Source organism: Barbus barbus (genome assembly GCF_936440315.1).
Source record: "Barbus barbus genome assembly, chromosome: 48".
NCBI lineage: Eukaryota > Metazoa > Chordata > Actinopteri > Cypriniformes > Cyprinidae > Barbus > Barbus barbus.
Window position 1 is genome coordinate 13,907,727 of NC_136726.1, and position 16,432 is coordinate 13,924,158.

At 34.7% G+C, this 16,432-nt stretch overlaps 2 protein-coding genes across 4 annotated transcripts in view; one reads left to right on the forward strand and one right to left on the reverse strand.

The window, feature by feature from the left end:
• On the forward strand, nt 1-8,203 carry dkk3b (dickkopf WNT signaling pathway inhibitor 3b). Of its 2 annotated transcripts, none has more exons than XM_079412162.1 (7): nt 1-329; nt 775-900; nt 1,027-1,107; nt 5,375-5,467; nt 6,064-6,208; nt 6,985-7,135; nt 7,552-8,203. In XM_079412162.1, the coding sequence occupies exons 1-7, from the start codon at nt 132-134 to the stop codon at nt 7,607-7,609; spliced, it is 852 nt and encodes a 283-aa protein (XP_079268288.1). In that variant the 5' UTR covers nt 1-131; the 3' UTR covers nt 7,610-8,203. The 2 variants fall into 2 exon arrangements, with proteins under 2 accessions (XP_079268288.1, XP_079268289.1); XM_079412163.1 differs by having other exon boundaries at nt 86-329; nt 775-858; nt 7,552-7,877.
• Nucleotides 7,743-16,432, reverse strand: part of LOC306866797 (fatty acyl-CoA reductase 1-like) — a 32,986-nt gene continuing 24,296 nt past the window's right edge. For both annotated transcript variants that reach the window (XM_079412161.1, XM_079412160.1), the window contains exons 10-12: nt 13,691-13,820; nt 13,372-13,499; nt 7,743-10,348 (exon numbers count right to left, since the gene is read on the reverse strand). In XM_079412161.1, coding sequence (XP_079268287.1) covers nt 10,186-10,348; nt 13,372-13,499; nt 13,691-13,820 — 421 coding nt within the window. In that variant the 3' untranslated portion in view covers nt 7,743-10,185. The remainder of the gene's footprint in view (nt 10,349-13,371; nt 13,500-13,690; nt 13,821-16,432) is intronic.

The window sequence follows — 16,432 nt, forward strand, 5'->3', positions numbered from 1 at the left end:
AGATGCAATAGTGGGAGCCAAAAACCTTCTCCGGGCTTTTTTTTCCCTCACAAGTTTCCAAATAAACCACGTCCCAGGCACAGACAGGGTCTGTGATTCCCGCCAGGGGTGACTCGCCTAAGCACAAAACGATGTTGAAATTTGTGATAATATCCCTTTCCGTGGGCTTTGTGGTGGGCAGCTCAGTCCACAGAGGGGGGCATCTGGACATCACCGAGACCCTGGAGGAGCATGTGGCACAGGGACAAACCACTTTAAACGAGATGCTCAAGGAAGTGGAAAAACTTATGGAGGATACGCAGCAGAAACTAGAGGAGGCTGTTCACCAGGTATGACTAGAAAAAAATGAACATTTGAATTTTGTTTTGTGCTATGGTCCTTGGCGCAGATTGTTCTTTTGAATCGAATCTTTTCACTGAATCTTTTTTAAACCGGTTCACAAAACCTCGAACGAATAAGAGCGAACCGACTCAGCAGATTAGTTTTAATAGCAAATTTAGTTAAAAGTGCGAAATGTTTACCGATGTAGATTAATTTGAGTAGTGTTTAATGTAAATATATTTGATTCTAAATGACTTCAGTTGCTGCAACAAACGGAACTTAACACCGAATCGTTTTGAACTGATTTTATTAAATGACCCGGTTCAAAGAATTGATTCGCTAAAATGAATCACTACGTGATTAATCGCAAAATGTACTTCCGAATTAGTAATGTCAAATAAATATTACAATCAAAACATTCACGTATATTAATATTAAGCCTTTTTGAATCAGATGGAGAACGAGTCTTCAAAGTCGCTGTTACATGGACGCAACTTTCCTGCCAGTTTTCACAATGAAACTACAACAGAGATCAAGGTTGGAAATCGGACTGTCCAGCTGATAGAGAGAATCGACAAGGCATTTCTTATCTTTATTGATTCAGATTTTTATTTGCACTATATGACATGAACAGAATTGCGTTATATGCCTTAGTGTTTTTGTAATGATTTGCCTTGTATAACTAAACACCTGGTTTTCCTCTAGGAAACGGATAATAAGACTGGAAAGACTCATTTTTCCAGAACTCTCATTCAGAACACTGAACGGTGGAATGAAGTAGATCATGTGAGTCTATTTCTCATCTATAGCCTTAATATCTCCTATAACTTTAAGTTGTTGTAAATATCTAATTTTAGAAAAGTGGTCTGGATTGTTTCCAGTCATATTAAACACATATCAAACTCTCAATGCACAACCTGGTAAGTGAGCGGTGTCCGGCTGCATTGGTCACTCTGGGCAGCTATGAACCCTCCAGTGAGTTTTCATCACCCAGGCAACCTGAGGTTAGAAAGCAGAGTTTATTTATTAAAACCAACATGGATTTTCCACTTCACCAGTCATCAAACTATCCGCTGTTTGCCTGGACATGTGGGACATCATTACAGAGACTTTTCTAAACATGCTGAATTCCATTTGATAAAGCAGCCGAGGAACAGATAGTCCGCATCAGTCTTCTTTCCACTTGTATTGCACTGTTGCTGTGGTTACCACTAAACTATAAGCTTTTATTTTTATAAGGCTAAATAAAAATGGCCTCTACAGGAATTAATCTTTTAAACACTGGACCAAACAACATAAACTTCTTATGTCTTAGTTTTCTAAATGTGATGTTTTCACTCTCTTCAGTTCTCAGTAACTCTGTTTAATTGCTTTTGATTTAAATAAATTATATCTATTCCAGAGTAAAACATATAAACATATATACATTTAACAGACGGCAGTGTCGTTAGAGGCTCTTTGGCTAGGCAGTCTTCTGGCATCATGACAGTAATATATGGTGAAATTAGAACAGCTGGAAAGAATGCATGGAAAGTGTGGTGGAGAGTTTGTGCCAGCAGCCGTTGCCATGAGGCAGCACTTAGTGGTTTACTATCGTTTTGCACAGTGGCAAAACTGAGCTCAGAGTTAAAAGATAAGCTTTATATGCGAGGGATGATAATATAAAGCCGGTCATTATTGCAAAATATATCCCAGATGTGAACAATCAATACATTATTCCATGTATTACCATATAAAATCAATTAATAAATAAAAATATTTATGTGAAATATATGTTATTATTATTATTATTTAGTCATTTAGCAGACGCTTTTATCCAAAGCGACTTACAAATGAGGACAACAGAAGCAATCAATTGTATTAAAACAACTAAAAACAGATCCAAAACTAAAAGCTACAACTTTATAAATACTACCTATACACATTTTAAAAATAAAGAAATTAAATAAAAATGACAAATGCATACAACAAAATTTCAAAACAAAAGGTATAAGAGTATAATAATGATTCTAACATAACACTAAGCCAAAAACCAAAAAAACAACTATATGTATATGTACAACCACACACACACACACACACACACACACACACACACACACACATATATATATATATACATACACATTTATAAATTCAATATATATATATAAAATTTCATTTCCATTTAGTTTGTTGAAGTATTAAAATAACTCAAATTAAATCAAACTAAAACTTAATAAAAGACCTATACAGACATAATAAATTCAGACATTATTCAACTAAAATTAAAATAGATAACAAATACAAATCACGACAGTATAGTTTATCAGTAATCCTAAGAAATAACACTACCAAACACACATGCTAAAAACAACTTAATTACACATAGTAAGAAATGGTTATAAAAACTGAAACAGAAGTGAAACAAGTAGTAGAAAAGAGGAGAAATCAAAAGCGATACTTATATCCTCTGCTGGTGTCCCAGCCCGGTAGAGTCGATGGTCTTTACACTCTTCGGCCATCACACGAGGAGGACTTCACATGACAACTGCCGCGGTAAACTAAGCTTTTTTTTATACCCATCTAACAAAATACTAATTGCACTTAGCTGGACACACTTTCCTTATTTTTCCACAACAAATGGCCAAGCGAGCGCAGACACTGGTAAGATACGCGAGACAGAACGAGACCTATATGAGAGATATATATATGAGAGATATGTGTGTGTGTGCAGGGGTGGACTGGGGCCAAAAAGGGGTCCTGGACTTTTTGGCACAGAGCGGCCCACCAAACCCGGTCTGCAACACACCGCACCACACCACATCATAAATGACTGGCATGCTTCTTTACATAATAATTTGTCATTCCTGGTGTCGGCCTATATGGCAAATAGTAAATAATTTTTACGAGGGACAGTTTAATATAACTAAAGTTAAATTCCTGTAGTATCAGTCCTTATGACACAATGCTCTGGTATCATCTAGAAGACTTGAATAGTGCAGAATGTGGACTGTTTTTATGGTGCCTTTCTATTGGTCATATACAGGCCAATTTGTCCTTTTGCAGGAGCTTGACATCAGTCATTTTAAGAAATAGAGCTCCAATTGTGGAAAAGAGTATACTAATTATTTTGATGATGAAAAATACAGTAAACAGTACTGTGAAATGTTACAATTTAAAAATAGCTGCCTTCTATTCGAATATATAGTAAAATGTATTTTATTCCTGAGATCTCCAGGAGTCACATGATCCTTCAGAAATCATTCTGATATGCTGATTTGCTGCTCAAGAAACATTTCTGATTATTATGAATGTTGCAAACTGTCGTGCTGCTTCATATTTCTGTGGAAAATGTGATACCATTCAGTCTTGGGTAAGATTAAAAACTACAAATTTATATTTTTCTTCAACAAGGTTGCATTCAATTGATTTAAGTGACAGTAAAGATACACTTATTACAAAGAGCTTATATTTCAAATAAATTATGTACTTTAACTGAGAACCATTATACCAATAATAAAAACCATTATTAATAATTGATCACAAATAATAACTGATAATAATTAAGCAGCAATAAAATGATTTCTGAAGGGACACTGAAGACTGGAGTAATGATGCTGAAAATTCATCTTTGATGAAAGAAATAAATTACATTTTAAAATATCCTAAATAGAAAACCATTTTCATAATTTTATTGTTTTTACTGTATTTTTGATCAAATAAATTCAATCTTCTTTCAAATAAATAAATAAAAGCCTTAATTATTTAAAACTTTTAACCACCAGTGTGTATATAAAATAATGCATGTGAATTAATAAGCAAATTATATTTTTATTAGGCCTATAAATCACTTTCCTATGCACAGCACTCGAGAGCAAAAGTCTAATTTATTACTTTAAATTATGCATGTTTAAAAATGTATATGCCTTTGCAAATATATTTAATTATTAACTTAATTTGGTTTTATTTAATTAATTAAAATTTTGTGTTCATGTTTTCTACAAATTTCCATTTTATATTGTCTTCCAGAAGAACTTGGACCTGAAGCTCCAGTTCTTCAAGAAAGTTGTTTTTGTACGCGAGGAATTGATGAGGTTTTTCATGTGACTCACTCACATTAGTCTAGACTCCAGACGCTGTAACTGGGGGGAAGGGTACGGCTTTGGCTTTGATGTTGACTGCTAAGTGGTAGTTTGCTGTTCCAGCTCTCACAGGATTTCTGCACCTCCACTTCTGTAAATGTGGAATTAATTTTGACATGGATGATGACATCATCAGGTATTAAAAAAGGACTCCTGTCTTTCTGTTTTCAACCACAGGCCAGTTTGAGACTATTCTCTATTCTTCATCCAGTTTGTTTGTAAATATTTTCAGCACAGTGGAAATGTTCAAAATATTACGTCTTATTTCCTGTCTTTGCCTTATGCTATAAGGTTAAGTCACAAAATTTCCATCATATTGAGTTCCAGTGTCTCTAATAAAGTACAAGCACACAAGCGACTGTTTTTGATAAAGCATTGTTATATCCACTCATAGCGGGAAGTGTAGCTGAGGCGGATGTTCCAGACAACACAAATGTGTTTTTCAGTTAATGGTAGGTGGGCGTTTCTTTGGGTCCCCAACTGAATTTCAAAACACCTCGTTGAAATTTCCTGACCTAAAGTCCAAAACAAAACTTACTATTACAATATACTTTCTCTTTGAGCAACCTACAGCATTGTGAGTTGCTCAAAGAAAAAGTTCCCCCAAAATAGAAAAAAAGGAAAACACTATCATCATGTACTCATGTCGTTCCAAACCTTGAAGACTGATTTCTTCTGTGAATGTGCACATTGCTCTTTTCCATACGGATGAACGTGAATGGTGACCAAAAGTACTGCCTGCCACTGTCAGGAAATCTGAAGTTGTCTTTTGGGAATTTGTCACTGTCATCACATGGAGTTATGATGTCGTATCCTGAACCAGCAGAGTTTATTGTATTAATAGTGGTCCTTGGGATGTTTGCTCAACTGTAACTGTTTAACAGTATGTTTCTGTAATATATAATGTCAGTTTCTTCTTGTTCACTCAGGAGTGTATGATTGATGAGGACTGTGGGGACAGCAGCTTCTGCCTTTATGAGATCATCACCTCCAAATGTGTCCCGTGCCAGACGACTAATATGGTCTGTGCTCTGATCTGTCTGTCTGTATCTATCTATCTATCTATCTATCTATCTATCTATCTATCTATCTATCTATCTATCTATCTATCTATCTATCTATCTATCTATCTATCTATCTATCTATCTATCTATCTATCTATCTATCTATCTATCTATCTATCTATCTATCTGTCTGTCTATCGTTCTGTCTGTCTATCTTTCTTTCTGTCTATCTATATCTATCTATTGTTCTGTCTGTCTGTCTATATGTCTATTTATCGTTATATCATTTTATCTATTGTTATATCTATCTGTCTGTTCGTAAATTATAGTGTATTCCAAATATACATTACATATATACTGCACATTTGTTTATATATTGAATATATATAGCAAATATAAATATTTTATAGTTTATATCTAGAATTTATATTTTATATATTATTTAAATGTTTTTTTATATATAATATATAATATAAAAGTTATATTTTTAATATTGTGTAAAAATATATTGAATTGTTTGATAATCCAAAAACACTGCATGTATTATGTTATGTATACTATTTTTATTTTTTTCCTTTTTTGCTAAATTCCTGTTCTGCTTCTTGAATTGACAGGAGTGCACAAAGGACGTGGAGTGTTGTGGAGATCAGCTGTGTGTGTGGGGTGTTTGCGCTCAGAACAGAACCAAAGGACAGTCAGGAACCATCTGCCAGTACCAGAGCGACTGCAGTCCTCAACACTGCTGCGCCTTCCACAAAGGTTCTGTACTTCACTGCAAAAAAATGCTTTTCTTACTTAGATTTTTTTGTCTTGTGTCCAGCCAAAATTGGCAGATTATTTAGCTTGTTTCAAGCAAACACTCACTTAATTTTGACTTGTTTTCAAGACAATTATTTTTACTTGTCTAGAGAATTTTTGGATATTTTGGCTTGAAACAAGACAAAAATCTAAGTAAGAAAAGCATTTTTTTGCAGTGTTTTTTGTTTAGATTATCATAGTTTTACATTTGTAACAATTCAGATTTTTATAATGGATTTTCATGACTTAAGATTTAAAGTCTGAGACGATGATAAAGCTAAAAAAAACAAAAAAAAGAAGCATTTTAAAAGTAGCAAAAATAAGTAAAAGTTAACTAAAAGAAAAGTTTTCATAAAAATCAACCCTTGGGACATAAAAGTGCCTGTATAAACAACCATTAGATATCAATAAGCAGTTGGTTATATAGTAAAACATCTGAAAAATACCCCGTTTCACTGGGCCTCAGAAGATTTCCCTTCAAAGTACTAAATAATTGTTTCCTTGAATTTGGAATCGCACTCCTCGCTATCTCAGTTCACAGCATTCCTCAGTTTTCTTACCATTGCCAAATATGCATTAATCACACACTATATGCAAACCAACAACATTTACTGTGGTTTTGATACATCACTACACTTCCTGAGGTCAGGAGTCCATCTCATCTTAATCTCCTTCTTTCTGCTGTAGTCTCTTTCTCACCCCCCCTCCATTTAATATTCCTGTTTTTTTCTCTCCAGTCCTGCTTTTCCCAGTGTGCCGACCCAAGCCACAGGAAGGCCAGGGCTGCCACAGTCACCCCAATCAGCTGATGGATCTGTTACTGTGGGACGAGGAGGGGCCGCAGGAGCACTGCCCCTGTGCTACAGGCCTGCACTGCCAGCCTCTCAAGTGAGACAATTTCATCATTCTTCACATGTGTCTGATGTGTTACACACAGCTAGGGGAGGTCTACCAAGAAAATAATGAATTTTTACATAGACATCTATGCTTTTTATAATTGTAATTTAGCCAGCAAATCAAATTGGTAAGAAAACGTTATTGATGTTTTAGTGTGCACCATGAACCAGATGGCTTGTGGGCACTATGAAATGTATATTTTTATGTTTATATATATATATATTTACACACAACATTTATTTACAAATACAAAATTATGCATTTCTTCACATACATATAAAATTATATGTATTAATGTACATTTAGTAGAGGACTTAAATCAATACATATTTGTACATGTACATGATATATTGAATAGATTTTTTTTTCAGAGAATATAAAGACTCATCTGTTGTTTTATGTTACAGGAATAAATCAGTGTGTGTAGATGAGAGGAATGCTTCTGGTGAAGGAAATGCAGACTGATTGTTCTCAGTGAAACTGAAGTTTCATCGTTATTGGAATCTCTAATTTTGTCTTTATTTGTAACATTAAAGTGCCTTACTCATCCTAATTTATGGGATGAGCTTTAATTTATAACTTTTTTTTTTCTTGTAATTTGTATGCTACTACCGACAACAAATAGAATTTTAAAGTTTTTAAAAAGTATAATATTGATAAATAATGACTGAATATGCGGACATTGCTGGGCATTATATACCTTCCAAATAAATATGATTTCGAGTTTGTTTTTAAAAGCAAATGTTTAAAAGCAAAAATTCTCATTTAAATGTAAATCGCTTGTTGAAATGTGGACAGCAGATGGCAATGTTGGTAGATATGGATGAGGCAAGTCATTTACTGGCTTATTTTCACACAAATGTGAATCTGAGGGTAAATGTTTTACAGTCCAGCTCATGAACTATTATATAAGCTTTATCATTTAAAAAAAAAAACTGACAGATTCTGTGTTGCTTAAGACATTTTACTACCTAGTGCATCAAGTTGCACTTAAGACCTATAAAAAAAAAAAAAAAAAAAAATCACAGCCAATTATGACTCACTAAACTGAATAAGTTCACATAGTTTATTCTTTATTTCTTTTGGTTCACAAATGAAAGGCACCCATTGATTTTAAACCTCCACTGACATTTTAATGTGGCAATTATCATTCTCCCAGAAAACAAAGACAGCATAACATTGCAGGGAACAGTTCACTTATTTCTTGATAGTTACATGATATTTAACGAAAAAGTACAAGGCAGACAAAACAAAGATAGATTTGTCCCATCAAGGCCTGATTTCAGCTTGATCTTAAGAAAGAAAATGTTAATATTATCGTAATAAAATACTGTGGGAAATGAAACATTAGGTGACCTGACAAACACACACACACAAGAAACCCAATGAAGCCTAATTTCACCCATCACAAAGAAAACTACAAAGATAATTTGACTATTATGGGGGAAAAAAGCACTATTTATTTATTTTGTATTTGATCCTATTTTGGGGTAAAAAAAAAAACCTCTTAACGAGACCCTGAATACACAAAACTCACTATTCCACTCAAACTCCCACATAAAAATATGGATTCTCATAGAAGCGCTAAAATGAAGGCAAGGATTTAGTTTTTTTAATCTGTTAATAGAAAAGACAGAATAGTTAATCTATAATCCACACATTTAGTAACAATATCCATCAACTAGCGTTTCCTAGTATGATATTAGCTGTGCAAAGAGCTCGGCTTGTATGACAAACATAACTTGACAATGTGATCAGAAGCATGCGAGACCATAAAAGTAGCCTATACGGTGCATTTACAACTCTTCATTTCACTTGTCATTTTGCGTCATAAACAATAACTTCCTATTTATTTCAAACATGAAAAATACTTGGTAGCAGACAATGTTAAATTACAGAACTTTATCTAAATAGAACGATTTAGAAAACATACATTAACTCTTTCACATGACTTCAACATTCAGACAGTTCACAAAATCATTTGGGTGGAAAAAGGTTAAGAACAACACTAATATGAACCAAATTAACAATTCACCCTCCTCTGATATGGAAAGCAGACATATCCTCAGACAGCTTTACGCAAAAGATAACATGTTTTTATGTACAAAAGCTCATTACCTGAACACTAAGTTATGGCAAGAGACGATCATCGCGCTTTATTTATAAAACACGAGCAGAACGAATCTGTAAATTGTTTGTAAAACGTCAACTGCTTTACAAACCGTCGACGCAAACCCATCTGCTCATGTTTATTAATAAGCCTCATAATTCATAAAAGGCAACAGGTTTAAGCAGGTGAACAAACAGGCTTGCTTTTTCTAGCATTTCTGAGGAAAATTAACACGTTTATTAATATCAGAGAAATTGCTTTCACAAAAACGTCAAGTAGCACATAAAACAAATGTATTTCAAGATGACATTTTGGTATTGACTGAAGAAAAAATGATGAAGACAAACATAAGGCCTGGAATCAGACACTCAAGACGCTTATTATTTGGTGACATGTCGATCACTTTCATCTCGACCATGGTGAGAGGTATAGGAAAGGAAATAAGGCAAAAGACATGAATCGAACAAAGACATTGGGCACATGATGAAGGTCATTTTTGAATTGTAGGCACAGAGCTGAGACAAAGCCATCTCTCTTTTTTTTTTCCTCCTTGTGCTTCATTGATTACAGTTGGAAAGGGGCCAATGCCGCCTAAAAGAATGAGCAGAGCAGGTATATAAACCATAATAATCAAGAGTTGCCCACAACCTGTATGCGTTCAGGAGGTGGAACAGGTACAGTAAGTGCTCAAACGCGCTCTGCACAAACGCAGTCGCTCTCATTGTGCTGAGAGAGTTTCATAAACCTTGAGAATTCATGCTTTCTACATAGCAGTTGAGTGCACTTGCACCCTGTGATGTTGAGGGCGCATTTGAGCAGGAAGGGAGCACAGGATGATACTATGCCCGTACGCTTGACCCTCAGTCTGGTGTATCACAAAGCAGAAGTGTGTGCATAGCCGACGGGAGAGAGGGGTGGGAAAGGACAGGATTTAGTATCTCATGGTGCTGGAGGCTCTGAAATAGGAGAGGAACTTGAAGCACAGGCTGACAACGAAGTACCAGATGTTTCTGGCCATCTGCGAACGCGCGATGAAAATGCGCCAGATTACGACTACCAAGATGGTGTTGAAAGTGTAGCGAATGTTCCGCAGCCTACAGGAAAAGAAAACATAAAAATTGACAAATTAAGAAAACGTTTCACATGATCCTTCAGAAATCATTCTAATATGCTAAATAGCTGCTCAACATTTCTGATTATTATCAATGTTGAAAACAGTTTTTGTTGCATGATTCCCTACCATTCAAAGGTTTTGCAGAAAGATAAAAAAAAACTCAAAAAAACTTCTATTCAGTAAGGATGTACTCTTTCTTTTGAGAGACTAACTTTATACACGGTGCACTTTCAGATTTAAAACTTTGCAGGATGTTTTTATTCACTTTTTATACCCACTAAATTCAAATAGATAACTGTCCTTTTAATTTGTAATATTTTACAATATTAGTGTTTCTACTGTACATAGAATAAGAATTTCTACTGTAAGAATAAGAAACTTAAAAAAAACATAATTATTCCAATTTTGAACAGTAACATTTCACATTTAAAATCACCAAAACTCATTAAATATTAAAATGAATATTAATATATTAATCATATTACATTGTGTCATGTTAAATAATATATTAATATTAAACCTAATATTAAAATTCTGGCCAATACTGATAAGCCAGTAATTTTTTCCAAGTTATGGCCGATAACAATAAATGGTCGATATTAAAATTCCATACTAATTTGTCCAAATAAATAAAAAATAAAATATTTTAAAATTACTGTATTTATTTTTAAGATTAACTAAGTGAGCGTTAGATTATGAAAAATGTGTTATACAACTTGTTAAACAACAACAATAAATTAAAAATATCTAATACTGGCCAATTACAAGTATGATACTGATATACAGTATGATGCATTCCTAGACTTGAAATTGCGGCCATTTTGGTCGCATATGCTCCCATAATTTAATCTGTGCGACCTCAAAATATATTTAGGAGCATCTGTGCAAGTGCATATAATTGTTGTAGTGTGACCCGTTTTCATTTCTCTAAAAACATTCAGTTATGTGCCTTCTGTGTGCTGATACGGTGACCGGTCTGCCGTTCTATCACACGTTATATAACATCTTTACAATCTTAAATTTAATGCAGATTTTAGATTGGTTAATATTAGCTGTCAATCACTCAGTCACTGCTTTCTGCTGTCAGGTGACAGGGAGCTAACTAACCTTACCACGGGAAATGCAAATGGCTGAAAAAGAGAGAAAATGAAAAAACACTGACATTTCTTTTGTAAACCGCCTAAAGTTACATATAATGCTGATGATAGCGATCATGTGGTGAATGTTGATCCAGCAGCCGAAAAGGTGTACAGAATTCTGAGAGATTGGTTGAAAGACTTTGAGTGGCTTCGCTATGAAAACGCACTGTGCTCTATGCACTGCATTCACTTTGAACCCTGTGAGACGGAGTTTGCAGGTAACACTAACAGCATTCTCCACCGAATCGACACATACTCTCGAGAGCTTGGTTAAACACAGAGTGCGCCAAACACAAGAAATCCAGGGACAAGTGTGTGGCAAAATGTTCAGGATCATCAGGTTCAATCGTTAAGGCCTTTAATCGTCAGGATGCTCACGTAGGTGTCTGCGATAATATCGTAATTGTTGTTTTAACGATGTACGATTTGACATTGAGTATATTGCAAAAACCAAACCAAACACCTACAGAGAGTGCACGCATACATTACGTGATGAAGTCTAGTAGGTTAGACTAGTGCGCGTGCGCATTTAGAGTGCATTTTTTTCACTGCATGATTCAGTCTATTAAAAAGCATCACAGAATTCAAGATATGGGGGCTTTATATAATTTCATATAGTTAATATCACATGAAGAGTGCAGTTTTTTCCTCCAAAACTCAGCATGATTACAAATGTGATATTGAGACTTATGTTTTAGACACCATATTTCCTGTTTTTGTTCTATTTTGACAAAAATAATTCTAAACCAAGCCCTGGTTCAGTCGCAGTGACTCACTTATTAACAGTGACTGGTGCCACCTGCTGGTGGTTTTAATTTCACATTCAAAGTATCTTTAAAAAAAATGTATACACTGAACAAAATTATAAATGCAACTTGTTTTTGCCCCCATTTTTTCATGAGCTGAACTCAAAGATCTAAGACTTTTTCTATGTACACAAAAGGCCTATTTCTCTCAAATATTGTTCACAAATCTGTCTAAATCTGTGTTAGTTAGCACTTCTCCTTTGCCGAGATAATCCATCCACCTCAGAGGTGTGGCATATCAAGATGCTCATTAGACCGCATGATTATTGCACAGGTGTGCCTTAGGCTGGCCACAATAAAAGGCCACTCTAAAATGTGCAGTTTTACTATACTGGGGGGGTCCGAAAACCAGTCAGTATCTGGTGTGACCACCATTTGCCTCACGCAGTGCAACACATCTGATCAGGTTGTTGATTGTGGCCTGTGGAATGTTGGCCCACTCCTCTTCAATGGCTGTGCGAAGTTGCTGGATATTGGCAGGAACTGGAACACGCTGTCGTATACGCCGATCCATGGGTGACATGTCCGCTGAGTATGCTGGCTTTTTAAAGTTGGAAGCACCAGTGCTACAAGTAAAAAAGTTCATTTCGAGCCCTAGCCAAAAAAAAATAAAAAAATAAAATAAAAATAAAAAAAACCCTAGTGTTAAACCGCCCAAAGGTGAGGAAAAGTCACATGATTTTACCCAACTAGGAATTTATTCAGAAAATAAGTTTCCATCAGACTATAAACAAGTGAATAAATGTACCCACCTCAAGCAGGTATACCATGTACTGTATGTACATTGTGGATATCGTATGCGCATCTTGGAATTTTCATTCAGAATTTCTATTCAATATACTAAAGTTCACATATGTAAATTTAAAACCAAATGCAGACAAATATTCCAAATGCTAACCCAATATTCACAGCGCCCAAAAGACATTCATGTCTCAGTCCCACGTGAATGCCAAAGTTGAGCAGTTGAATATGACTGTGCAGCAACTACCATATTAGTGTGAATGTCCCTCTAATTTAATAGTTATCCTGAAGGTAATCTAGAAAACTTCTATACTTACTTGTTCAAGTGTTTGCGTGCAGCTGGGAGTCCTGACAACTCTTCGTTGAGTACATACTTCTTAGTGCCCATGCAGTAATTCTCCATGTATTCTGCCCAGTGCAACTGCCTGATGTCAATGTTAAATGCCTGAGCAAGAAAAAGATGTTTAAGATATTCATTGAGTTCAAGCATTGATAAAAGTCAGAGCTACGAGCAACTTGAATGAATTGTTCATTGACAACACGCTTTAAGTGACATGATTCAGAATCACAGATGCGACTCATTTAACTGTGCCAACAGCAGACTGACAGTGTATTAATACATAAACACACACACACCTTCTTGTCCTCAGATCCCATCTGGTTCATGAGCATGGTAACGTTGTCTGTGTTCCACACCCACGAGTGGCTTGTGAAGTACTCCAGCACCATCATGGCCTTGTGCAACCGAGTGATTGTCTTCATCATCCTGTGTCGCCACGGAAACAATGCAGGGAGCAAGCGGGAGAAAAGGAGAGAAATTTGAGCAGATGAGTTCTGATGGGGCTGGAAGTGTAGTTTGTGCCTTTTTTTGCTCTCGTTTAATCCTCAAAAGGTTAAGCGGTTTAATAAAAGCAGATGGTAACAGACTACGACAGTGAAGAAACCACAGCTTGTAAATGACAATGTTTAGTGACAGTAAGAAACATTTAATTCTATTCAATGTTCTATTATATAGAAAAAAAATTCAGGCTATTAGTGAAGCCCATTTCTGCCTCATAGTAAAACAAAAGTCATATATAGCTTAAAATATTAAATATGCACAATGTTTATCACCACTTATCAATTATGAGAAATAAAGTTGCAACTGGAAGATATTAATTCACAATTGTAAGAAATAAATTTTAAAAATTTATTTTACTTGGAGGCAAAAAACTGGCTTCCACTGGTTAGTTTTCCCAAATAAAGCAAAATAAATTTGGTTTGATTAAAAAAATTAAAAATAAATAAATAAATAAAAAAATTAAACAAATGAAAAGAGACAAATAAAAAAGGAGTAAAACAAACAAAACAAAACTATGAAACAAGTAAAACAAAGTAGTAAAATAAAACAAACTAGGATAAAATAAAAACTGCAAACAAATACTCCTCAGTTAGTGAAAAATAATACTCCTCCAAACCATTCATCCTGGTGTATTTGATACAGGTTAGATCCCACGGCAGCACTTTTGAACCACAAACATGACTGTGGATTCCCATGATTTGGCTGAACACTGATCACACGGTTAAAACCTTGCAGGACCTTGTAAGGCACCTGGGCGCATTTGTGTACTTAAAATTCTTGATTCTTTCTGTGTACTTCTATAAACTTTACCAGACGCACTGGTATGCCAAATTTCAGGCTTTATATGACAAAGTACTGTTGAAATTGAATGCAAATGTCCAGAAACGCCCAGTTTCCCCATCAAGATCTCTTATGGGTTGGATAGGGAATGACTACATGCACTGTATTAGAACACCTCATTTTAAAAATCTAATTCAAAACATTCTCATGGTGTTAAAACCAATCAATATACAAACACTTGCACCTTAAACCAGATGCATATCAGCAATACACAACAAATTCATTCAATCTGCATGAGCAGAAAGTAACATTGAACTGAAAGACCTCAGATTTAAGGTGCATAACCAGTCGTTTCATCTCCAGGTACCAAACACACCTACTCCTTGCAATTAAAAGCATTTTTGCATGTCAAATATGCATCCAGTGCTTCCCTTTTCATTTTATTTTTTTTTTAATTAGAAGGATGCAACCTTGTCATTTCTATCTTGGTGGCTTAAACCAGAGGCTTTTAAACCGTTTTAATGCCTAGGACCACCTTTTAACAAGTACTGCTCACTGCAGAGCCAAATGACCTCCAGCTCCCCCTCTCTGCAGGTCCAGCTCCACCTCTGTGTGAAGTAATGGATAGGGTGAGGGTTAGGGTCCAGCTGCTCCCATTTGGCTCTGCATCGAGCACCCTCTGTATATTTTATCAGTAAAGAAGCGTCTACATTGGTGTGAGAAAAATAATAGTACACACATTGACGAATTATAAATTATATATATATATATATTGTCAATGTAAGAAAATATACAAATGATTAGAATAGTCTTAGTAAATTATGTATTATGTTGTATTATGTTAACAGCAAATATTTTTCTATCCACTATAAGAGGAAAGTTACGAAAGAGGATTAGGGCCAAGCAATAATAAAAAAATAAAACTCTTTCGAGATTAAAGTCATTATAATGTGAGAATAAACTAGTTAAATTTCAAGAAAAAAAAAAGTGTCAAAATAAAATTGAGAAAATCATTACATTGAGAAGTCATGTTTTGCGAAAGAACTTAAAATAAGATGTTGAGAATAAACTCTGATAAAATAAATCGAGATTAAATGTTGTTTCGAGGGGAAAAAAAAGCATGTTTAATAAAATGTTGAGAATAAACGTATACTTTGAGAAAACCGTTTCGAGAAAAAAAAAAAAACTTGTGAAATTTAACATTCTTTAGAGCTGTCAAAATTGCTGAAATACTAAATTTGAATTTTGTAATTAAATATTATCAATATTTGAATTATATTCGAATTTAAAAGGCATAATTTCAGTTAGGGGGAAAAAGCTTTTGGCTTCTCTCCTGAGGCCACAAGTGGGCACAGAGCAAAATATTACTAATGCACGTTTCTTCAAAGCAATAAAAAAAAAAAAAAATCTATCTTTGAAAAAAGTGCATAATGTTGGAAATAATGTTTATAAACCATATATAATTAATTAAGTTCCTTAAACAATTAGAAACAAAACAGCATCATGTATGTATGTATGTATAGTTTAATACAAAGGACTGAAAACCAGTCACAAAGCGTACTTTTTCTATTTAAAAACATGAGATGCAGTGGGATGGGGAAAAACTGCCATAAATTCTCGAGACATGTTTTTAAAAGCTGAACTTACATTAATTTTACATGGCTTTCTAAACATGCCGCTCTCTTGTGCGAGACACGAGTGCAACGGTGATAGATGTCCCTATAGAAAATGCGATAAATATGCATTCTGTGTGAACG